The sequence below is a fragment of the Chiloscyllium punctatum genome, chromosome 15, assembly GCF_047496795.1.
Source record: "Chiloscyllium punctatum isolate Juve2018m chromosome 15, sChiPun1.3, whole genome shotgun sequence".
NCBI classification, from domain to species: domain Eukaryota; kingdom Metazoa; phylum Chordata; class Chondrichthyes; order Orectolobiformes; family Hemiscylliidae; genus Chiloscyllium; species Chiloscyllium punctatum.
Window position 1 is genome coordinate 66,442,209 of NC_092753.1, and position 25,663 is coordinate 66,467,871.

Sequence of the window (25,663 nt, forward strand, 5' to 3'; positions counted from 1 at the left end):
ACATGAATTTGACTGGGACAACACTACTATTATAGGACAAGCCAACAGAGAACAGCCCGGGAATTCCTAGAGGCATGGCATTCATCCACAGATTCAATCAATAAGCCCATCGACCTGGACCCAATATACCAGCCACTGCAATGGACAGCTGGAACTGACAACCGGAAGCGGCAGATACAAATCACTATAAATGCCGGAGGAAAGATCACAGAAGCACTTCACAGGAGGCTCCCAAGCACTGAGGATGTCACCTAGACTGGGGACGAAACGTCTGCAATACAAATTCCCTGCTCGGCGAATAGAACCACAGCAACGAGCACCCGAGCTACAAATCTTCTGTCAAACTTTGAACCATGGCCGTTATTAGGTTGCATTGGTACTGTTTATACTAGCAGTTGTAGGCTGATTGAAATTCCTTTGTCTTGATTCTTTTGTTTTGACTAGTTTGCAGTACTTAGCATGAGATAGTGTCTTCCTGTTTTTACCAGAAAAACTTCTCAAACGGTGGCTTCCACCGCATAAAACTGTCCACATTGGCAGACTAAGTATAATCATAGTATAGAAGCTCGCTGTTAATCTCATTTTGTGTAGACCTAGAAGGAGAAACCACGAAAATGTTTACAAATGTTGCAAAAAGGGGACTAGTCAACGACCTGAAAGACATCTGGATTGGTGCATGAATAGGAAGGATTAAGAGGGATATGGGCGAAGTGCTGGCAAATAGGACTGGATTAGGTCAGGATATCTGGTTGGCATGACAAGTTGGGCTGAAGGCTCTGTTTCCGTGCTGATCATCTCATGACTCTTTGACCTTACTATCACAAGTCATTCTTTGAGATTTATTTGATTTCTCTACGTATTGTGTTACATCAGTCTCCCTCAAAGTCTTTGCCACCCCAACACTGAATTTACACCTGTCATCACTGTCACTGTAGTACTCCTCTTTGAAAAGAACATAGAGTCATAGAGATGTACAGCACGGAAACGTTGATAAAGTACAGATTTGGGACAGACCAGGGAACCCCTTGTGAATTCAATCTGAAAGCCTCTCTTCGTTCGTCTTGGAGATTGCATTATTGGTAGTCTGGAATAAAAAAAACACTTACAGACAGATTAGTTTAATTTTAGTCATCCCCTTTATTTACTAATAGCATCACTGTTATAACCTAATACTGATGCCTATAAGCCAGGCTAACGGGATTCTAATAACCCAGGACAGTAGGATATCACTCTTCCTTTAAGAGCCCTAGCAAGCTACTCTCTTGTACTATCACAAACAGGCTACCTTTATACCAAAGTTTATAAGAGCTGTACTGTCATGAACAGACTTCCTTTGTACAAAAAGTTAACAAAAGCACTGCATGTTCTGAACTAGACAGATAACAGTGAAGGACAATAATTTGGGTGCAAAGTTAATTGATACCGAGTTTTGTTTCAAGGTCAGAATCAAACACTGTTATTAATTTCACCAAAGGAACAGCAGGGAATGTTATCACCTGGTGTCCTGTTTATATAGATTCATTGATGTTAAGACAAATATTCCTTAATTGCCTTACCCTCCCTGCCTGTCTATTTTCTAGTGTGCAGTAAATTTGTTCTATAATTCAACATTACATTTTAGTCTAAATGTTTAAGGACCAGTTTTAAGGCTATAGACTTTCTCACTGGGAGTAATCCAGATATTACTACCCTCGAGGATTTTTTTTTTAAATTCCTGCCTAACTTTCTATATTCTTCCTTCAGAATCTCATCCTTTTCCCTTTCTATATTGTTGGTACCAATGTGTACAATGATCTCCTATAAGATCCACAACAACCTGATGAAGGAGCAGCGCTCTGACAGCTAGTGCTTCCAAGTAAGCCTGATGGACTATAATCTGGTGTTGTGTGATTTTTAACTTTGTACACCGCAGTCCAACACTGACATTTCCAAAGCATTCTCTCGGAATGTCATTGAAGATTGATTGTAACATCATACTAGCAATTAATTGCCTTTAGAATGCATTTGAAGCTAAAAGGTTGGTTCATTTGATTATTTTGGTTAACTTGCTCTCATTGCTGCCCTTGTTTCCTTTCTCCACTCTTTCCACTCTTTCCACCCCACCCTTTCTCAACCTCTTCCACTAATCTCCCTCTTACTCCCCTTCTCCCCCACATTCCTCCTTCACCTCAGTTAGGTAAAATGGTAGGCTAATAACTGGTTTTTTTTTCTTATTTTTGGATTTTGCCCATATTTTAGGCAACACTCAAGGCTATACAAATTGGACTTGTAGCTGTCTAGTTTGAGGAACTGAGTCGCACAGTTATCTGACAGCAAATGCACATTTCACATTTTGCACGCTTTATATTATGTCCTGTGAGGGGTAAAAGTTGATATATGCATTAAGGATTTATATGGAATTGAGACCCATCATTTATGGTTGTCACAGGATAATGGAGTCAAATGCTAGCAAAATATCCAGAGTATCCATTTGGTACAACAGGGATTTGATTTTGTTTTCATTTGATTCTGGTAGTAGTACTCATCGTGTCCTACATGGCTCAGGATTCCTTCTGATAAAATAATATCTTTCAACTGTAACATTGTCACGGAAGTGCATGATAATTGTCTTAAAGTTATTGTTGCATTATTGCGTATTCTTACTCTTCAAATGATCACTAACATTCCAGTCTTAAGGATGTCTAAATCCTGATGTTTTAATTGCAGTTTAACATGCTGTCATTTGCATATACAGAAGAACCTTGATTATCCGGTATTGGATTATACAAATTTCGGATAATCCGGCAAGATCGCAAGGTCCTGATGCTTGACTAAACTATGTAATCCAGCATTCAATTAACTCAATAAAATACTCCCCACCTGTATCTTTCAAATAATTGAAGTTCCTCTGTATTCCTCAATGAAAGATAGAACAGTGGAAGATTATAACTTAAAAACACTGAAGAGCCAATAGAAAGTAAAGGGTACTATCCTAAAGGGTTTCCAGCAGCAAAGATACCTGGATGTATTTGTGCATAAGTCCTTTAAAGGTGGCAGGATAAGTGGAAAGCACGGTTAAAAAAAATCCAGTATCTTAAAATTTATCAATAGGAAATAGAGTACATTGAAAAGGAAGTTATAAAAATTCTGCCCAAGACAATAGTTAGACCTCAATTGGAATTTTGTGTACAGTTCACTTGAAGGTTGTAAATGTTTTGAAGAGTGCAAAAGCTGTTTATGTGAAAGGATAAGAAACTTCAGATATCAGGATACCAGTTGGGAAGGGCAGCACTTGGCCCAGCTTGGTGGTTTCTCAGCCTTGCGTTGCCTCAGCGTAGACTTCCGGTCTCGAAGTGATTTCCCCCGTGGCTAAGAACTTAAGAAAGACTGTAATGTTTGAACTTTTAGCTTTATTTTCTACTTAAATTTAAGAATGTCTGCGATGTGTAACTTTTAACCTTATTTTTTATGCTTTGCATTATAATATAGTTACAGCAATGTTTAACTTTGTTCTTTCTTTTAACCTTAAGATTCTGTATCTAGGTATTTGTACCCAATATGGTGGCAAGTATGGCGACATTATACTTGAGTACATGTGACAGTAAAATCAAATGAAAAGATTGGAAAAGCTAGGCCTGTTTTCCTTGGAGAAGAGAAGGCTATGGGGATGTTTAGTATCTGTTAAATAGATGTTTAATAATGATTTGCAAAATCCTGAATGGCCTGGGCAGAGTAGAGATGGAAAAACTGTTCTTACTTATAAAAGAATCAAGAGAGGGCTCAGTTTTAAGGTAATTTGGTGAAATAAATACAACATAAGAGAAACATTATCCTCACAGCTCTGATTTGTACTGCACCTGGAAGTGAGTTGGAGGCAGATTCAGTTGAGGCATTCAAGTGAACATTGGATGATTGCTTAGATAATGCATAAGATTACAGGAAAAAGGAATGACTCCTGCTTATTCAGAAAGCTGGTGCAGACATGATATGCCAAATGGCCGCCTTCTGTGATTCTGAAAATGGCAACTGATTTAGAAGCTTCTAGACAAACAAATATGAAGTGCTGTCATGTATATTCAACATACGGTTCTTGACAATATTTATTTCTAATTCATATGTGTCTTGGGAGTTCAATTATGAATTTGTTTTGTCTTTGTAGGTAATCTGTGGGACAAAAGCAGTAATGATATTTGCAACAAATCAAAGTTTGCCAAGTGAATGTCTGAATAGCCTTGTGGAACTTGTTGGTGATCCAAATGTAAAAGTGACACTGACTCTAAAGATTATTGGATTGCTAACACAATTGGGTATGATTTTATTTTGCTTGATTAACTTGAATACCCTGGTCAATTACAACTATTTATGTTTGGGAAGATAAAAATATAATGTGGCATTCTTATAGACTTAATACTGTAATATCAGCATTTGAATAATTACATGTATAAATACAACTGTGTGTAAAAAGTAAGAGAGAAACTGATTGTGCTTAAAACAAGAAGTAGGAACAGAAGGCCATTTGGCCCCTGGAACTGCTACACTATTCAAGATCTTGATAGATCTGATTTTGACTTTAACTTCACATTCCTGTCTGCACCCTCAATACGTGCTTCTCTGGTTCTAACTTGACTTTGAATGTATTCAGTGACACAGTCTCCATTGTTGTCTGCCTCATAAAATAAAAATAAGTCCTCAGGAATTAAATCACTGATTTTGGGCTATTGTGTTGAACAGGTATATAATACAAATTCTGTCACTTTTGAAAAAGTCAAGTTTAGAAAATAGTTTGTATTAATGGTTTGCAAGGTGGAAACATTTCTCCAAATGGTGAGACGTACATGGAGTAATGTGATTGACCATGAGCAAAATAAAATTGACAGTGTGAAGGAAATAGAAGGGTAAAATTGCAAAGATTTAAAGCATTAGTTCAGAAGCTGAAAAAAATTATATTAAACACCAAAATACTTGAAAACCAGTGCAAATAGTAATAAGTATAAAATAACTAGTGGAACGCACAAAGTTGTTTTAGAACTTTTTCTTGCAGGAGCTGCTCTGAATAGTTTTGAAAATAACTTGTTAGTTTATGTACTTGTTGAAGAGAATTAGTCCTCCTATTCTGATGGGACTTCATTACTCCATTGTTCATTCCCTGCCACTTCCAGCATGATACCACCATCAAACATGTCTTAGTCTCTGCATTCTTTCTGGGCCACCCTGGATCACTTCTCTATCACTGCAAACTCCCACCACCATCATTTCACCTTTCCATACAATCACAGAAGATATAACACTTTTGTTTTCCATCTCATCTTTTTCATCCACACTATCCAAGACCCTAAACATTCCTTTGAGATTTCTTCCCACTTATGTTGGTTATTCATCTATCACTGTATGTCCTTTCAACAACTTCCAGGTTTGTAGCCTTAAATCATAGAATCCCTACATTGTGGAAACAGGCCCTTTGGCCCATCAAGTCTGCACTGACACTCTGAAGAGTAACCCACCCAGACCCATCCCCCTAACTCTATATTTACCCCAGACAAATACACCTACAATGCGCATCCCTGAACACTATGGGTAATTTAGCATGACCAATTCACCTAACCTGCACATCTTTGGATTGTGGGAGGAAACTGGAGCACCCAGAAGAAACCCACGCAGACACGAGGAGAATGTGCAAACTCTACACAGTCAGTCGCCCAAGGCTGGAATCAAACCCAGTTCCCCGTTACAGCAAGGCAGCAGTGCTAACCACTGAGTCACCGTGCCGCCCCAAATGCTGCCTCTTCATTAAGGACATCCAATTCTTCTACACCTCCATCCTCCACTGGAGTGGTGTGAGAGCTCTTTGCTTCTACCTTAGATGGAATCACAAATAATCCTAGTCCTTTACCATCACCACCGCAACACCTTTTCCTCTTGGCTGAGCATGTTCACCTGCTAAACTATTTCTTCTTTCTTTTGTCTCCCTCCAAACAGAGGTTGTGGCTATGGGTATCTAACAGGGCATAGGCTGTGTATTACATTATTGGGGTCTATGGAATATTTATCGTTTCAGAACGACTGAGTGTGCGTGTTCCCACAACACTTTTTTTGTTACATCGCACACTGTATCAGTGTTACTTACTGTGCTCACCTGGAATGAGGACCATTCATTGTTTTGGTTCCATTTTTCATCATTCTCTCCCCATTCACCTATTCTGTCTCTGACTCTTACTTGACTTAGCTGTCTTCATTTCCTGCAATAGGTTATATAAATTTCATTCCAAGACTACGAATATCCACAGATATTTCAACTACATTTCCTCACCGTTGCTTTCTGTATGGATTACATTCCAATGTTTCAGTTTCCCAGTCTGTGTTCTGATAATCCTATCTTCAATGGTGCTATTGATGTATCTGTCTTCCTTTTACAATTAGCTTCCCCCAACCCCACTTGTGGTTGACACAAAGGTGCATATGTATTCTTCCCTTCCCCACACTCCCAGAACTATGATATAGTTTTCTTTGTCCTCACTTTTCAATTTCACTAGCTTCATTACTTCATTATTCATTCTCCTGCCACTTCCAGTATGATGCCCCATCAGACACATCTTAGCCTCTGTGTTCTTTCTGTGACACCCTGGATCACTTTTCTATCATCCCTAAGCATCACCACCACCACTGCACCTTCCCATACAATCACAGGAGATTTTATTTTCCATCTCATCTTCATTCTCATTGTCCAAGACTCTGTTTCATCTGAAAGGAATGTTTAATGATTTACTTGTATTTCTTTCAATCTAATCCATTATATGGAAGTGTCTGACTTCACCTTGGCATCAACCTAAGATGAGAATTTAAATCGTGATCATTCTTGTGAGTGTGATGACTCCTTGCAATATAAAGCATTTGGAAATTTAATACTACACAGTCATTGTATTGCACTTTGAAATTTCAACATGGAAATATTTCATATTGTTGCAACTGTCATCAGTACCGGTTTTTCAATGTTTCCCTTTTGTTTTTGCAGCGTCAGACAGTGAAAGCAGAGAGGTTTTACACACATACAATCTTATCAGTGCACTTGCAACAGTAGTTCAGCATTACAGTACGACTCCAAATGAGCAGGTTGTATTACAGGTATGAATCAACAGTCCACTTTTTCTAGTTGCATGGGATTCAGAGAGGAAAGATGTTTAATTATTAGAAATTTGGGGGAATATTTTTATGCCCTTTTTGATTTCAGACTCAAATCATCTTGTTGAATGCCCTTTTTGATAGGCAGAAGTGGATGCTGCAGATGCAAGATTAGAGTGGCGCTGGAAAAGCACAGCAGTTCAGGCAGCATCAGAGGAGTAGGAAAATCGACTTTTTGGGCAAAAGTCCTTCATCAGGAATAGAGGATACTGCAGATGCTGGATATTAGAGTCAAGATTAGAATGGTGCTGGAAACGCACAGCAGGTCAGGCAACATCCGAGGAGCAGGAAAAATCAAATAGAGAGAGGAGGAGAACTTCTTCAAGATAGGCATCCTCAGATACTGCCTGCCCTACTGTTTTTGATACTTAAGCATTACACAACAGCTCCGACTCCGTTTAACATTAAATTTAAATTTTTAATCCTTAATCTGTCAAGTCGTGTAAAGCACAATAGTGAGGATTTTTTTCAATCCTGGCCTGTTGATGTTTTACTTTGCTTGTGATGAAGTTATTTTATTTGGTGTGAAGAATTTGCTGAAAAATAGTGTCACATAAATATATTTAAGCCTTTACTAATACAGCTCGATGACAGTTTATTTTTGCTCTTGAAAATAATTCATGAAAATTTGAGCACCAAAGATTTTTTTACTTTTTCAATATCCGTATTGATTGCGGTTTTGAATTTTAATAAATTATTTGACCTCTTTTGACAGAGCCTGCAGCTTCTACAGAAAATGACGTACAATACCAGAGTTTTTCATTGTAGTGCAAATGTTGATGTATTGATTGCTTTCCTCATGAAACAAGTGTAAGTTTATAACTATTGTCTTAGTATTAACAACCTGAATAGAGCAACTCTCATAACAAGCAGGTTTAATATTCCCATGGTATTGAAGTTTTTACTTATCGTCGTCCCCATCATGTCTTACTTATTGGTGACCATTTCCAATTGCTTCCTATTATGGACCCCTTCAAACTACCTGGCTTTTCAGTATCCTTCGCTTCAACAAATCAAACAGTATATGCACACCAATAATCTTTCGACCAATAATCTTTCCTATCATAATGTTTCCACCTTATCCAAGTAAATAGTTGTCAAACTTTCTTAAATCTCCACTAAACTGCTTACTACCAGCTGAGAACATTGCTCCAACATCTTTAAATATGTTTCAGTGATGCAAATACATGAAAAGACTTTTTGCCAACCTGTGTTTAAATTCCTCCAGTTGAAATTCCAATCAACTTAAGGTGCAAAGACTAATCTGGTCAACGTTGCTGAAACTCTTATGTTGTATTTATATTCCTTAACTTTTCACGTTCTCTACTACCTTTTCTGTACAAGAAAGTAGGCTATTGTTCCATGAAAATATGTGCTTGTATACTAACAATTTCACATCCCACAGTCACTGTCACCTCCCATTTGTTCAGCGGTTTCAGGACTTTATTCTCTTCTATTCATTATTTATAGTTTGTGTCACTGAAGTTGCTAAGGATCAAACAATGGGTAAGCTTCTGTGTGCATCCATTGCCAAAACCACCTGTTTTCTGCTATAAGGCGACCTTTGGATGACCTTCTGATTGTCAATCAATATTTGGACGAGTCAAAATTTCCTTTCACCTAATGTCAGCGAAAAATAAGGCAGAGATTTTGTTATTTCACCAGTACTTTCATGCCTCTCCTCTGATGCTCTGTCAAGTTGAATTCAGTGTTACTTTCTTGCTTAACGTTCAGACCATCACCAACATGGCATTTTCACCACCATAGTGTTGTCTGCCAACACTTGTGCATATTTATGGCTGCTGAATCCATGTCTTCACTTTTGCAGTTGATACCAGCAAAGATTTTCGCACACATATCTGATTCACACCACAACATTTTAGTTTATTCAGAACTCAGTGGTTTGTCTCCTCTACTATAATGCCACATGCACCTAACATTCCTGTTTAGTTTTGTGACATTTGAGACGTGAAATGCTAAGTTTTCATCTTTTTTTTAAACCAAAGAAATAAGGATGTATTGTATCTTATTTGAGTTTACATTTCTTCAAGGAACCTGTTAAGGGTAATAATTGTAAATAGAAATGGTTACAAACAAGAATAGGAAGTGAATATGATGGGCTGTATTATCTAAGATTCAGGGAATTAGATGTTGGTTCATTTTGTAATTTTTGTATTGTAAGGAAATTGTACTGCTGACTAAAAGGAGAGAATGTTGTAATTTCTGGCACTAGATAATCAAGCTCATAGCAACACAGTGATCCCTTTCAACTTCAGTAACAGCTAAATATAGCCAAGCTATAATTACCCAATCGAGAAAGCTGATGTATATCTTCTTGTGGCTATTACCTGCTACTTAGATATACTAAGCATCATGGGAGCTACAGTTGTTTTGACTGTTTTCAGGCCTCTCAATTTCTGCTTATTCAGGGAAGTGTTTGTAAACACATATGTCTCAATTTAGTTGTCTTGTTAAGTTTGGGACATTAAATTTCAAATGGATAACTTTTTCATGTTAGAACAAATTGTACATAAAGCCTAATACATCTAATTTCACAGTTTTCAACAAGTAGTAATAAACGACCATATTATGCTATCAATTGGTTGAAGATTTTAACTTGAGAGAGTTCTCAACATTTTTTTAAGTGCTAGTCAGTTTGCAAGTAGCCACATATTAGGCTTCTTAACACGGTAAGAAACCATTGTGTTGGATTTCATTTTAAAATCATGGATAACAAATTGGCTAACAAATAGAGAATAGGTAATTGGGAAAGGAGTATTTTCAGGATGCAGCCTCTGACTAGGGATCAGTGTCGGAGTGACAACTATTATAACTGACTTGGATAAGGAAAGTGAATGTTCAGTAGTGAAGTTTGCAGATGAAGCAGAAATATGTATGATGGTAAGCAGTAAGGATGATACAGTGTCTGCAGAGGGACGCAGGCAGGCTAAGTGAGTGAGCAAAAACTTAACAAATTAAATATAATGTTGAAAAATGTAAGGTTATGGACTTTGACAGGAAAGCTTGCAGAGTGAGCTATTATTTAAATTGAGAAAGAGCAATTTGGGAGTTCTTGTACATGAATCACAAAAATGCTAGTGTCCAAGTTCAGCAGATAATTGGGAAGGCGAATGGAAGGTTCAAAGGGATAATAGAAAAGTAGGGGGGCTTTACTTAAACTGTACAAGGCACTAGTCACATCAAAGTTGGGGTACAAAGTTGAGCTCCTTATGTAAAGCGAGATATACTATTGGTGAAGCTGAGTGAAAGCCTTTTAAAAGTAGAGGACCACTTAAAAATAAGCAGTAGAGGAGGCGAAGATGAAATATGAGAGTAAGCTAACCAGTACATAAAACAAGATTTCAAGAGATTATAGTTATAAAGAAGCTAAGAGTGGATATTGAATCCTTAAGAATGAGGCTGAAGACGTACTAATGGAAATAAAGAAATGAAGAAACTGAACATTTCTGGAAGGCCTTTGGTAAGGTGCAAAAGGAAGCTGCTAAATAAGAGCCCATGGTGTTAGGAGCTAGGTACTGGCATGGATAGAGGATTGGCTGACTGGCAGAAAGTAGAGAGTGGTGATGAAGGAGTCCTTTTCAGGATGGCAGCTGGTGACGAGTGGCGTTCTGTAAGTGGTCAGTTTGGGACTGCAACTATTCACTTTTATGCAATAATGATCTGGATGAAGGAACTGAATGCATTGTTTCTAAGTTTGCAAATTATTAAGAATGTAATTGGAGGAACAGATAGTGTTGGGGAATCTCATGAAAACTTGCTTAGTACTGAGATAGCATGAAAGTGAAGAATGTATTTCTACTAGTCGGAGAGATTAGAACCTGAGTGAAGGGATGACCCTTTAGAATTGAGCTGAGGAGGAATTTCTTCAGCCAGAGGGTGGTGAATCTGTAGAACTCATTGCCACAGAAGGCTGTGGAGGCCAAGTCATTGAATATATTAAGGACCGAGATATGTTCTTGATTAGTAAGGGGATTGAGGTTATGTGAAGAAGGTAGGAAAAAGAGGTTGAGAAACATCAGTCATGATCAAATAGCAGAGGAAATTCAATGGGCCAAATTGAATAATTATGCTCCTATGTCACATTGTCTTACGGACATTGGGGGCAGTCAAGAGAAGGTTCACTAGTCTGCTACCACGTATAAAGAGGTTGCGTTAAAAGAGATTGAGTAGGTTGGGCATGTGTGCACTGAAATTTAAAATCTTTCTGAATAAGGGAATTACGAGAGGTAAAGAGGAATTTCTTCTTTGAGGATAATGAATTTGAGGCATTCCTTACTGCAGAGGGCTGTCAAGGCTGAGTTATTAAATGTATTCAAGGTTGAGATGGTCCAATTTTTAATAAAGGAATAGCGTTATGTGGATAAAGCAAGAGAGTGAAGCTGAAGGTTATCAAACAAACTATGATTTTACTGAATGGAAGAGCAGCCTCAATGGGCTGAATAGCTTACTACTCCCTCTCTATCCGATGGATTAAAATTCAATTCTGTTTATCTAAGGCTGTTGGAATGCACTTAAGCAGACCAGGTGCTTTATAGCCCCGTGTCTACCAGCTCTAATTTGTTAGTTATTTTTAGGAGAATGACCAATCCATTTTTATTTGCAAGCTTGGTATTAAGCATTTTTTCACTTTAAAATGACATCTTGCTGTCTTCAGTGGAATAATTATAGAAGAGCTAATTTAATGTCAATTCTTTTTAATGTAGCCAAGCCCCAGAAGATCAGCTAACTATGCCATGTCTCGGACTGATGGCAAACCTGTGTCGTCACAACCTTTCTGTTCAAGCCCATGTAAAATCTTTGGTGAGAACTTTATTTATTCCTTCAATCTAAATTTTTAGTTTTGGTTATAGGTACAGTGTCAAATTGAGCAGCTTTGGGACTGCAGTTTTGAAACTTGAAAAACCTTTTCAGAAAATGTGTTGAATTCAAATTTGAGCACTTTAATCAAAGTCCAGAAAAGCAAACTAATATGATTGCATAACCCTTTAGCTTAATATAATGTTGCTAATAATAATTAACTACTTGTGCATTGGATTTAACAACTTATTTATTCCTCCCTTATGTAAGCGTAGCCTGTTAAAAATGAGAACAAATCAATGGAATAAAATCTCTCTTTTTCACTGATCACCAGTATTTGGAAAATTGGTTGTGTGTCTGTGTACTAAACTAAAATAATTGCAGTAAGTTCCACCTTCGAGTCTGCTCAGAGATAAAACTTTCCTGATGAATTTAACAATCTCAAATGAAAGAATTGAGAGAATGTTTGTTTGTTTGTTTGTTTTTTTTTAAACTTTTTGAATCACTAAAAACTTTGTTGTGAGAAGAGAATATTTCAGCAAGGCCAGGATTAGTTACCCATTTCTAGCCCTTGAACAGAATGACCTGCTAGATAGTTAAGTGTCAACCACATTGGTGTGGGTCTACAGTCACATTTAGCTCAGACTGGATAAGGATGGCAAATATCCTTCACTGAACAACATGGGGTTTTACAAAAATTGTTAACTCTTTATTCCAGATTTAATTGTATTTAAATTCCACCTGCTGATGAGGTGGCATTTGAATCATTGTCCCAGATCATTAACCTAAGCCTCTGGACTACTAGTCCAGTTAGTTTTACCACTATTGCATAGCTGTCTTTGTATGGCAATTTTGTTTTACTTGCTACTCTTCAAAGCTTTATTCTATCATCAGGATGGATGGTGTTTTGGCTGTCTTAGATTAGACTTCAAATGACAAACAATATAACCAGTGGCCAGTTTGTCTGATTGGAGGCAGCAACAGGAGAATAGTGCAGATCCATTAATTGAATTTAAATTCCACCAGCTGCAATGGTAGGATTTGAATCGATGTCCTGAAAGCATTTAGAGCATTAACCTGGGCATCTGAATTACTTGTCCAGTGACATCACTTTTTGCCAGCATCTTCCCCTTATTGCAACACCAAGTCAAAACCTGAGTACAATACATGCTGTGCAATACAACATTCAATCATTTTATAAAATATTCATTTTGTCACTTGCTTTTTACGTGTTTGCTCCCAATACTGTCCATTCGAAACAGCCCAATATAAATTGGTCAGAACATCTAACTTAATTGTCTTAATCAGTTAGAGGACACTTCTTCCATCGTTCAAGCATGATTGCAATTCAAAATGTAATTTTTTTGGCTGCCTGTTGTCTTGAAAGGCACTCTAGAAATGCAAGCTAGAGTGCTGCCAGACCTGCTGAGTTTCTCCAGTAGTTTAACTTTGCATCATGCAAGTCAATGCACAGTACCTTTTTGTTTCAGTCATGTCGTCTTTATTTTGTATCAGTCCTCTATGCCCAACAGGATTTGAGCCATGAAGTAAAACGCAAGGAAGGCTATTTGATAGCATTGGTAACCTCTACTCCAATTCCCTATCCCGCCATGTTGTCAGTATTTGAGCTGATGGCTAGAAATGTGAACTTAAATAACAGGGTGCCTTCCTTATTACTTTGTTTGTTGGTCATCTTCAACAGTCTGGCCAGGTTGCATTTCTTTATTATCTGAAAAACATAAAGGCGCAAAAATAATCTTGTGGTAAGAGAAAAGGAGGGAAGTCACAGGTTCATTATGCTATCTACAGTTTATGTATCAGACAAAATGATGGGATGAGGAGAAAGTGAGATTTAGGAAGAAACATCAGACATGAGAATGTTGTTGTTTTCAGCTGCTTATACAGCTAGCCACTATTTCTGCTTTGGCATTTTCAATAATAAGGGTCACTGTATCCTCCATGAACAGCATGGAGTTGTGTCCTCTCTGATTAATGCCTGCAGCTTCTGGCTGCACTCCCATTTTTTTTGTAAAGGCAAGTGATGTGCATTAGTAAAGGATGTGAATATTGTCATCCTATTTGCAATGAATGCCATTTTTGAGATGAGAGTACAAGGTTTGCAATATAGCCAAATGTTTGTGAGTTATTAGGTTTGACGCTTGCTGGTGGGATTGCAGTAATTTGAGTAGTAGTTTATACTCTTGGATCAATGGACATGGCACTTGATAAATTCACTGTCTCTCATTTCTTGCATAAGATAATTAAACAACTTTTGTCACTGCTTCCTGTTCTTTCAGGCTAAAATCCTAGCATTGACTGACGACTCTGTCTGCTTTCACTGCTTTGCATCATGTTTATGTAGTGTCTTCTGTCCTCTGATAGGTGTAGTCTTGTTTGAACATTTTCCACTATGACCTTAAGTGCAACTTATGAAAACCTGGTTGCTTGCATTCTTCAGAGTTTAAATATTCTTTTGTTTCAAAAGCAGAAATTAAGCGAAAATCTCAGCAGGTCTGGCAGCTTCTGTGGAGAGAAAGCAGAGTTAATATTTCACGTCCAGTGATCCTTCTTCAGAACTGATTGTAGCTAGGAAAAGGTTGCTATGTATGCTAGAAAAGGGTGAGTGATGTCAGCCCCTAATAATCTCCATTAACAGATTTTCATTCTTCCTGGCTGACCTTTATCCACTCCATTGTCTGTTGAACGTTTTTTCTCCCTTTTTGGAGTCAATGGATGGAAGGGTTGGCATGCGTGATGGACTGGACTGTGTTCACAACTTTGTAGTTTCTTATGGTCCTGGGCAGAGCAGTTGCCACACCAAGCCATGATGCATCCGGAATAGTATTGTCATCAGTGAACCTTTAGATGGAGTTTGGTCAAAATTTGACCACACTCTCATGAGTGTTCAGGGAATATAGTAAGGGGTTGAGTACGCAGCCTCGTGGAGCAGTGATGTTGAAGATAGTTGTGGAAGAGGAGCTATTGCCTGTGCTCACTGATTAGGGTCTGTGGGTCAGGAAATCGAGCATCTCGGACAGAGGTGGGGAACCTTTTCATGTTGGAAGGCCGCATTATGTTAGTTGTAATCTAAAAAGGCCGCATCCCAGAAAATTCAATTATATATTCTTCAAAATTCACAGTCTGTGAGGAATATTTTGTTGAATTTTCTTTTACTCTCTGATATTTAAAATACCATTCATTTTAAGGTTAAAATAAAAATAATAAAGGATGAAAAAAAATTAATAAAAAATTAAAAGATTTGTTCTGCAAAATTTGGATTCATTCAAAAGGACATACACACTGGCCTAGAAGGCGGCATGTGGCCTTAAGGCCGCAGGTTTCCCACCCCTGATCTAGGAGAATTGACCTATGTCTTGAAGTTTGGAGATTAGTTTGGTTGGAATTATAGTGTTGAAGGGGGAGCTGCAGTCAATTACTAGGAGCCTGATGTGGGTATCCTTGTTATCCAGCTGTTCCAGGAGTGAGCGTAAGGTCAGGGACAAGGTGTCTGCCATGGACCTGTTGCCATGGTAGGCAAGTTGCAAGGGATCAAGGCCGGCCCAGATGCTAGAGTTGATTTGAGCCATGGCTAACTTCTCAAAGCACTTTGTAATTATGTTATTGAGGCATGTTGCATGAGTTTTCTTCGACACTGTGATGATAGTGGTCGTCTTGAAGCAGGTGGGAACTTCAGATCATAGGAAAGAGAGGTTAACGGTGCCAGCGAATACTTTTTCCAGTTGGTATGCGCAGGATGTGAGCGCACAGCTGGGGACTCCATTGCAGCCAGTTGCTCACTGTGGGTTCACTCAAAGAAAAAAGCCGATCTGATGTCTGTAGCGGTGACTGAGGGAACAGGTGCATCCGAGACTGTCGGGACAAGTGGACATTGTTTCACTGGCCTTCTGTTCAAAATTAGCATAAAATGCATTGAGAGCATCAGGGAGGAACGTATTTTTGTCCACTATTCTATTCTGCTTCATTTTAAAAGGGTATTGCTTTCAGCTCTAGGCCTGGCACTCTGGGAAGATGTGAAGGCATTGTAGAGAGTGTGAAATAGGCTAATGAGAATTGTTTAGAAATTAGGGACTTGGATTGTAGAAATGAAAGTTGTTTGGAGATTTGGAGATACTTATAATCTTGAGAGCTCTGGACCGAGCATAAGGAATGAATTGTTTCCATTTATTGGGATTTCATAATCAGGAAAAACAAATTTAACCTAATTGTTAAAAGAAGGTATTTGAGAAGCAGTTGATTAAATATTCATTTGTTCTCACTTTTGTGTTATTTCCACAGAGCCACTTAAAAGGATTTTATAGGTCTCTAATTAAATTCTTAGCTCATAGTAGTTTGACAGTGGTGGTTTTTGCACTTTCTATATTGGCAAGCCTAACTCTCAACGAAGAAGTTGGAGAAAAGGTAAGACCTGAAATATCTTCCATTAATTTTGTTCTTTATGCTGTGATACATTTCATTGCTTAACATTTTATGGACCAATCCGTGAAAAATATTAGACTCTTCCTGTTTGCTGAAGCATATTTTCATCTTTTAAGACCATAAGATATAGGACTAGGCCATTCAATAAGATCATAGCTGATATGGTAATAGTCAGCTTTCCTTTCCTGCACATCATTATAACCACTAATTCCCTTAACACGTAGAAACCTCTGCATCTCAGCTTTGAAAATACTTAATGACCAAGCCTTGAAAGCCCACTGCAGTAAAGATTCCACGAATTTGTTACTCTTTTTGAGGCGGAAAGAAAAAGTCCTCCTCATCTCTGTCTGAGCCTGAGATTATGCCCATTGATCCTAACCTCTCCTTATGGGAGAAACAAACTGTGTATCTACCCCCTAAAAGTTCTTTGTATCAATAAGGTCTCCTTTCACTCTTCTATCTAAAAGTTTTATTTGATAAGCCAAAGGATATAAATGTCAACAGCCTGTCTTTATAGTCATCTCACGCGAGAGAGAGAGAGAGAGAGAGAGACATCTATAATGCTTAATTTGACATGCTTCAATTGCCATAGTAATACAGCATGGAAACAGGCATTTTGGTTCAAGTCGTTCATGCTGACCAGACATCCCAATCTGATCTAATCCAATTTGCCAGCATTTGGCACGTATCCCTCTAAAACCTTCCTATTCGTATACATAAGAATCTATTAGCCTCTTCAACTGAGCTTAGATGCTTTTAGCATCAAGTGGCCTCTTCAGGGTTGAAAAGAACCACTTAGGTCAGGACGTTTCAAGCTTAACCTTTTTTTTTCTACCAAGTAACCTTTTATTTTTAACTGTCTAAGCTATCTGCCTTCTTCAGGGCCAAGTGTCTTACACATCTAATTTCAGCAAAGACTTCTGAAAATCCACAACTGAAGAGCTTTGTTTTTATTCAATTGAAGTTTCCTCTAAACCACAAAAAAATGCAAATTTGGATCCTTCATATATCTCAGTTTGGATTGCATAAGCTTAAAGTATAATGGCACAAATAACATGAGGAAGATGCAAGTGTTCATTTTATTGTGCTTAAAGGTAATAGAATTTTTCACGATACTTCACAAGAAAGTAATTAGAAGAAGATCATAAAGAAAAGAAACCTGAGATTCAAAGGTTTTAAGAAGCATGACTTAAAATGGAATAAAGGGGCAGATAATCTTAGGGAAGTGTTTCCACAGTTTAAGACTTAGGTGGCTGAAGACATAACAGCTAATGTTGGAGTAGGTTGGGGTTAGTGTGAACTAGAGTATTCAGACCAGAGTTCCTAGAGGGTTGTACAACTGGTGGATATTAGAGATATGGAGGAGGCAAGGACACGGAGAGATTTGAAAGAAATGAAATTTGAAAATCCTGCTCTTGGTGAGCTGGGAGTTATGACAAGGAGATCATTTGGTATGAGATACCATATCAGCAGTAGAGTTTAGGCAAACTTAAAGTTTGTGGAGGGTAGAAATTAGGAGGTCAACCAGGAAATCATTTAGCCCAGTCTGGAGAAATTACAATTTTGATTTGATTTCAGCAACAATGGACTTGGCAACAGGCAATTATGGAGAAAATGGGCCATAAGCTCAGATCCGGATCAGAGATGTCTTGAAAATTGCAAGTAGTGTAGTTTCAGCTTGTAAATGTGAGGAAGGAGACTAAAATTGGTGGGGGTCTGGTGGAGCAGTAGTGAGTGAGCAATTTTAATCAAAAATCAAGACCCAGTTGTATTGTTGGATATTTGTGCGTCATGAGCATGTAGTTAATAGGTGAGGAGGCACAGTTTTAAAACATCTCGGAGATCCATATGTACCTCCTGACAGTCAGCAATACAACTTTCTCAAGTGTTCTTGGGGAACTGTTACATGTTAAGAAGCAGAGTAATCTATTCAAATTATTGTAGGTATGTTGGTTAATAGAATGAAATGTCAGCATATCCATTCACTTATTGTTTTCTATATTCTTTTTTTAATGTAGTTGTTTCATGCCAAGAACATCCACCAGACCTTTCAGCTTATATTTAATATTCTAGTGAATGGAGATGGAACATTAACTAGAAAATATACTGTTGATCTTTTGATGGATCTCCTCAAGAATCCTAAGATTGCAGATTTCCTCCAAAGGTAGTGTGTCTATGCTGGCATTATATGAACATTGCATTTGTGAACATCTAATCAGCAAGCAACTAATGCCACATGACAATAGTACAGTTCCACAATTTTACTAAATTATTAGCTATGAATCTAATATTTTAACTCTAAATTAGACGTTTTGACATTTAGTTATTTTGATCTGCATTACATTTTTAAAAGATTTGAGACAATTGTGGGGAAAAAAGGAAAATCTAAGGAGTGTACTGATGGACTTTTCAGTTACCTCGCAATCCGTTTTAAATTGAATCTCACTCCAGAATTGAGAGCATATACCAGGATATTCTGTGTGTAACTGATAGAGTACAGCTTTCGTCAGCTGTGATATTTTACAAATTGCATGTTATAAAGAGGCTCTGTCAGCTTTTTCACGTGAATGTAAAAGATTTTTATTGTTCAAGGAAGTGATGCAGTCTCGCTTAGTATTCTGACTAATGTTTATCCTTCCAATATAGCTTCATTAGTCATTTCTCATTCTACTGTTCATATAAATTTGCTCCTAAAATTGACTGTCAGATTTCTCAATGTTGCACATTCTTCAAAAGTAATCAATTGACTGATGGCCTAGGGATGTGGAAAATGTTATATCAATATGAGTTTGTTATTTGTATTTGACTGCAATTGTGGAAACTTATCAAGAGTGGAGATTATATTTGATTAAGTTAAAACTATTAAGCAGCTTCAACAACCTTGCACAATGATAGCATGCCCAACTCTTGAACCTAAAAACTGAGATTCAGTTTTTTTTTTATTCATTGAGGGCATTGCTGGCTGGGTCAGTATTTGTTGGCCATCCCTAATTGCCCAGAGAGCAGTTAAGAATCAATCACATTGCTGTGGGTCTGGAGACACCACCTAGGCCAGACCATGTAAAGGTGGTAGATTCCTTCCTTAAAGGACATTAATCTACCTGGGTTTTCCTGAAAATTGACAATGGATTCATTGTTATCATTACATTTTTATTGAATTCAAATTCCACCAAATGATTAACAATCAAGTGATAATACCAGAAATAAAAACTGGAATTGCTGGAAAAGCTCAGCAAGTCTAGCAGCATCTGTTGAGAGAATTCAGAGATAATGTTTTTGGTTGAGACCCTTCTTCAGAACTGATGGTAGCTAGGAAAATATAGGTTTACATTCAGAAGGTAGGGTGGGGGTAAGGGGTAATTGGTAGTTGGAGATAGAGCCCAAAGAGAGAGAGAAGAGCAGTTAGATTGACAAAGGAGTGAATTTTGTTCTCTCGAACTCCAAATAACTGACAGTCTTCCTCTTGTAATTGTTTTACCAGCTAAGAGTTTAATTGATGAAGGATAAAGCCATCTTTTTACAGAGTAATTTTTTTTCTCTTTCCTTATTAGGTATGAGCATTTTAAATCATGCCTGTGTCAAGTACTAGGTCTTTTGCGTGATAAGGATTCTGATTCAGCAGCCAAGGTATGAGCTGTTTAATTTTCAATATATCACAAATGTAAGAATAAATGTTCTAATTTTTATTTAATTTAGAAAAATGTTTTGAAATTTGGTATTTATTATTATTGTTCAGGATATGCATCTAATACATTTATAGTAGACCCCTGTACCTGTGGGGGTTACATTCCAGGACTTACCGCAGATGGGAGCAAACCCATTTATTTAAATGGGAAACATATGTTCCCGGCAGCCACCTGGTCCCTGGTGCTGGAACATTCCCTATAATATGTTCCGGCCGTGGTAAGCCGCAGGTAAGTGAATCCGCGAAAAATGATTCTGTGGATATGGAGGGTCATCCTGTACTTCTAATAATATATTTTAGATAACATATAATTATTGGGAGGTGATGGCCTAATGGTATTACTGTTAAACTGTTAATCCAGAGATTTGGTATTGTCCTGGGGCTACTGTTTCAAATCCTGCATTGACAGATGTTGGAATTTGAATTCAATAAATATCTGGAATTAGTCAAATGATGACTGAAACTCTTGCTGATTGTTGGGAAAATCCATCTGGTTCACGAATGTCCTTTTAAGGAAGGAAACTGCCATCCTTACTTGGTCTGGCCTATGTGACTCCAGACCCTCTGGGCAGTAAGGGATGGACAATAAATCCTGATCTGTTCAGTGATGCCCAGGTCATGTGAATGAATATAAAGAATTATTTTGTAATCGACATAATTGCTTAAATTTTAAAAGTTTGTCCTGACTTGAAGGCAGTAATGTATACAATAACTTTTATCATTTCGTGTTCTTGTTTTCACCCCTCATTGTACTTTTGCAGTGCTGAAGGTATTCTATCTCTTTTCAATTTCTCTAACACGACTACGTCACTTGCATCTTACTCAGAATACTGCAGGCTGTGAGCTTATTTGCATTTTGAAGCCTCCATTCTTTCAAAATTTTATTTGCTTTCCGTGCTCATGTAATTTGACTGTCCTGATTTTCTCTTTGAAGTATCAAACCCATCACATTCTACCATGGCAATCTTTAATTCCTTTGAAGCCAGGGTATTTTGTATCTTTTGGCTTCCTTTGCACCATCATTGATGCTACTCATTTAACCATTGCACACCTACCCTTTCCTACCAAATCATCCTGCTTTTCAACTTGTTTCCTGGCTTGCAGTAAATCTATTCTAAGGCACTTGCTCTTCTATTGGGCTTTTTCTTTTGCCTTCACCCCATTTTACACATCCCATATCTTTAATGATCACTGGCCCCTTAATATATGCTTTGAGACATCTTGATGTGTATGAAAAAAATGTTACAGCATGACAATGATCCTGCTTGTCATTTTGCAATTATATTAATCATTATAGCTTAATCTTTTGCACTTTTTAAAATCTTGCCCATTTGCCATTATTTCTGTACTTGTAAAAGCTTGTATGCCTTCTACTTTTCTCTATTTTGCATGCAAATCACTCGAGTTACTGTTACCGGCAAGTTAAGATCTAGAAATGGGCCATTGGGTGTAGGAGTTTTTTCATGATATCCAACAAGTTTAGTTTTGAAAATTTTAAGTGAACCAGCATCTTCAGTATTTTGGGGAGCGAGTTCGATTTCTATCATCCATTGCTAAGAAAAGATGCTCTATGATTTCACACCTAATTGCCGAATTCTGATTACAGCTTAATGCTTTGTATCCTATTCTCCAGATGGGATCTGACCAAGGGTCCACTGTTGAAGGAAAACTATTCGCTATTCTGATTTGTTTGTCTCTGATTCAAAGTAAACTACTTTACTGTTACCTATAAAAATTTGTCACATTCTGAGTTTATACATACAATAAGCTTAATTTTAAGTTTGTGAATTTGATATATCAAAGCTTTCTCTCTTTATTCTTTCTGTATTCAGAACTTTCACAATTATTAATTTTATTAAATTAGTGGATCCAATTTGATACTTCAACAAGGTGCAATTTCAAGTAACTACACAGTCTGTTATGTAGTCTGGACGACTTGGGCTTTTTCTACAACAGGTGAAAGTGAGGACTGCAGATGCTGGAGATCAGTTGAGAGTATGATGCTGGAAAACCACAGCCGGTCAGGCAGCATCCGAGGAGCAGGAGAATTGATGTTTTGGGCAAAAACCCTTCATCAGGAATGAGGCTATGAGCCGAGGGGGTGGAGAGATAAGTGGGGGAGGTGGGTGGGGAGCTGGGGGAAAGGTAACTGAGAGTGCAATAGGTAGATGGAGGTGGGGGTGAAGGCGATAGATCGGAGAGGATGGTGGAGCGGTTAGGTGGGAAGGAAAGTGGACAGGTCATGACGGCGATGCTGAGTTGGAAGATTGGTACTGGGATAAGGTGGGGGAGGAAAAATGAAGGATCTCAGGGTAAGGTGAGGGGAGGGGAAATAAGGAAACCCCCTATCCCCACCTTACCCCAGTTCCACCCTTCCAACTTGGCATCGCCCTCATGACCTGTCCATCTTTCTTCCCACCTATCCGTTTCACTCTCCTCTCTGACCTATCACCATTACCCCATCTCCATCTATCTACCTGCTCTGCTTTTCCACCACCACACTCTCGACCCTTCTCTACAATAGGCAATCAATTTAAAGAGTGACTGTAATACAATGCAGCCAGACCATATTTGGTCTTCAGGGATATGTATCTAAGAGTGCACAGCTGAATGCAAAGAAATGGAAGCTAAATTTAAATTAGTGGTATAATGATTCAATATCATCTTGAACCTTAAGAACCTTCTCTTATAAAAAGGTATAACTTCATGCCAATTTTCTCTCCCTCAGATTCTTGAATTGCTACTTGCCTTCTGTTCAGTGAGCAGCCTTAAGCGAATATTGTGTCATGCAATGTTTGAAACTTCTTCTGAACAAAGAGTTACGGTAGCAAGCCTCACGTCGCACATTAAACCGTCTGAACCAATTGTTACTCTTATCCATTGGTCAAGTCAACCACTGCAGAACCCTGAGAGATGTTCATTGCTGGCTCTAGTTTTACTGAAGGAGTTGTTTGAGGTACAGAATCTTTGAATACACCTGAATACAGAAGAGCCTCAATTGTTCGGGATTTGATTATCTAAATATCAGATTATCCGGCAAGATCATAAAGTACCAATGCTTGGCCAAATTATGTTATCTGGTATTCGATTATGTGGAATTCAATTATCTAAACAAAATACTCCCCGCCCATGTCCTTCGGATAACTGAGATTCCTCTGTATACGGTTAAAGGGGGGAGGTAGAGCTATTTAAAATATACTTATGATGGCCAATGACCAGCAAAGTATACATTGTGTTGGATGGTAGATATTTCATAATTCTAAGCAAGTATATATTCCATTAAAAATGACTGAGAACTGTGAACTGTTGGCTAAGGATGGAATCATACGGGAAGAAAAGACATACATTTCGATGAAGGTGAAAGGTTGACCAGAAGATTGAGAAATCTTTAGAAGCAAGCAAAGAATGACCAAACATACCTGCTCCACTTGTCCTACAGCTGTGTACTATCCTTAGCACCATATCTAGCAATGCCTCCTTCCCTCATAGTCCACTAACGTACTGATCAAGGAAGTTCTCCTGAGCACTTTTTTGAAATTCTTTCTTCACTTTTCCCATTAGTCAAACATTATCCTAATAAATATTTGGTTCATTAAAGCCCCTGGTTTCACCATTCAGTGATTTCCCTGCAAATTTACTCTAGCTATTTAATTATTTAAATTTGATTCTAACGTTTATCACTATAATTCTTTTCATGTTGCACCTGCCCCACTGCTTTTGGGCTTTTTTTTTTAAAACCTCTTGGTCAAGTTTTACTTGACTGGAAAAGGAAATTTCAGCAGGTACAGTTAAACATTATGATTTTAGTCTTGGTGTCAAAGGAGCAAATGACCTCCTTGCACTTATTTTGGGGTGTGATGTAATGGGGATTATGTTTCGATATTTTCAATTAAACAGTTGAAAGCAGCGAAAATAAACTAGACTTCCTTTACATTCCAAAATGACTCTGGAATGATGAACATTTTTATGAAAATTTATCCCAAGCTTAGTTTAATTCAGTGAATAATCTTATTGTCTGGAACACTATAGGAAATGATGGATTGCACGCTTTGGACTACAGTTGCACCATTTATGGAGCTGCTTTTCCCCGTCATTGAGGAGCAATTACAGACACCGAATCATGCTCAGGAGGACACATTAACAAAAAAATATTATGATAGAATTGCAAGAATTCTTGATGTTCTATCAGATATCCTTTTCTTGATAAAACAGTTATTTAAAGTGTAAACACTTAAAGTCTCTCTCAATTTGTTTCATTCATTTCTGGTCATTGAAATTTGCCCTTATTGATTAAATGTACATTGAGTGGTTTTCAGTCTGAGAAATTTCAACATTGAGATTTTCATCAATTCCTGATAAATAATATTCATTCTTTTCAGTTCCTCTTTACAAGTAAATTTACTTGCATACTGTGAGTCCTGAAAAGATGTGAACATTGAACTAATTCAAATAAATAATCATATGTGTATGTATTAAACTATGTTCAACTAGAAAGCAACAAATTAGTCAGTGCTCTGGACCAGACATGACCTCAAAATAGATAAAAATAATGACTGCAGATGCTGGAAACCAGATTCTGGATTAGTGGTGCTGGAAGAGCACAGCAGTTCAGGCAGCAACCGAGGAGCAGTAAAATCGACGTTTTGGGCAAAAGCCCTTCATCAGGAATAAAGGCAGAGAGCCTGAAGCATGGAGAGCTAAGCTAGAGGAGGGTGGGGGTGGGGAGAAAGTAGCATAGAGTACAATAGGTGAGTGGGGGAGGGGATGAAGGTGATGGGCTGGGGGGAGGGTGGAGTGGATAGGTGGAAAAGAAGGTAGGCAGGTACGACAAGTCATGGGGACAGTGCTGAGCTGGAAGTTTGGAACTAGGGTGAAGTGGGGGAAGGGGAAATGAGGAAACTGTTGAAGTCCACATTGATGCCCTGGGGTTGAAGTGTTCCGATGCGGAAGATGAGGCGTTCTTCCTCCAGGCGTCTGGTGGTGAGGGAGCGGCAGTGAAGGAGGCCCAGGACCTCCAAGTCCTCGGCAGAGTGGGAGGGGGGCGTTGAAATGTTGGGTCACAGGGTGGTATGGTTGATTGGTGCGGGTGTCCCGGAGATGTTGTGTAAAGCGCTCTGCTAGGAGGTGCCCAGTCTCCCCAATGTAGAGGAGACCGCATCGGGAGCAACGGATACAATAAATGATATTAGTGGATGTGCAGGTAAAACTTTGGATGTGGAAGGCTCCTTTAGGGCCTTGGATAGAGGTGAGGGAGGAGGTGTGGGCGCAGGTTTTGCAGTTCCTGTGGTGGCAGGGGAAGGTACCAGGATGGGAGGGTGGGTTGTAGGGGGGCGTGGACCTGACCAGGTAGTCACGGAGGGAACGGTCTTTGCGGAAGGCGGAAAGGGGTGGGGAGGGAAATATATCTCTGGTGGTGGGGTCTTTTTGGAGGTGGCGGAAATCTCAGCGGATGATTTGGTTTATGCGAAGTTTGGTAGGGTGGAAGGTGAGCACCAGGGGCGTTCTGTCCTTGTTACGGTTGGAGGGGTGGGGTCTGAGGGCAGAGGTGCTGGATGTGGATGAGATGCG

The 25,663-nt window shown here is 38.4% G+C and overlaps 1 protein-coding gene across 10 annotated transcripts in view; it reads left to right on the top strand.

Annotated features, from left to right (window-relative positions):
• The window catches only part of cip2a (cellular inhibitor of PP2A), a 68,095-nt gene that overhangs the window by 9,960 nt on the left and 32,472 nt on the right, over nucleotides 1-25,663 (top strand). For 6 of the 10 annotated variants that reach the window (XM_072585363.1, XM_072585370.1, XM_072585364.1 and 3 more), the window contains 9 exons: nucleotides 4,139-4,286; nucleotides 6,989-7,098; nucleotides 7,871-7,965; nucleotides 11,880-11,976; nucleotides 16,270-16,392; nucleotides 18,429-18,574; nucleotides 19,962-20,037; nucleotides 22,824-23,051; nucleotides 24,125-24,284. In XM_072585363.1, the coding sequence (XP_072441464.1) occupies nucleotides 4,139-4,286; nucleotides 6,989-7,098; nucleotides 7,871-7,965; nucleotides 11,880-11,976; nucleotides 16,270-16,392; nucleotides 18,429-18,574; nucleotides 19,962-20,037; nucleotides 22,824-23,051; nucleotides 24,125-24,284 (1,183 nt within the window). Of the gene's footprint in view, nucleotides 1-1,768; nucleotides 1,856-4,138; nucleotides 4,287-6,988; nucleotides 7,099-7,870; nucleotides 7,966-11,879; nucleotides 11,977-16,269; nucleotides 16,393-18,428; nucleotides 18,575-19,961; nucleotides 20,038-22,823; nucleotides 23,052-24,124; nucleotides 24,285-25,663 lie in introns of those variants that run through there. The other 4 variants (XM_072585369.1, XM_072585372.1, XM_072585371.1 and 1 more) reach the window with 4 other exon arrangements.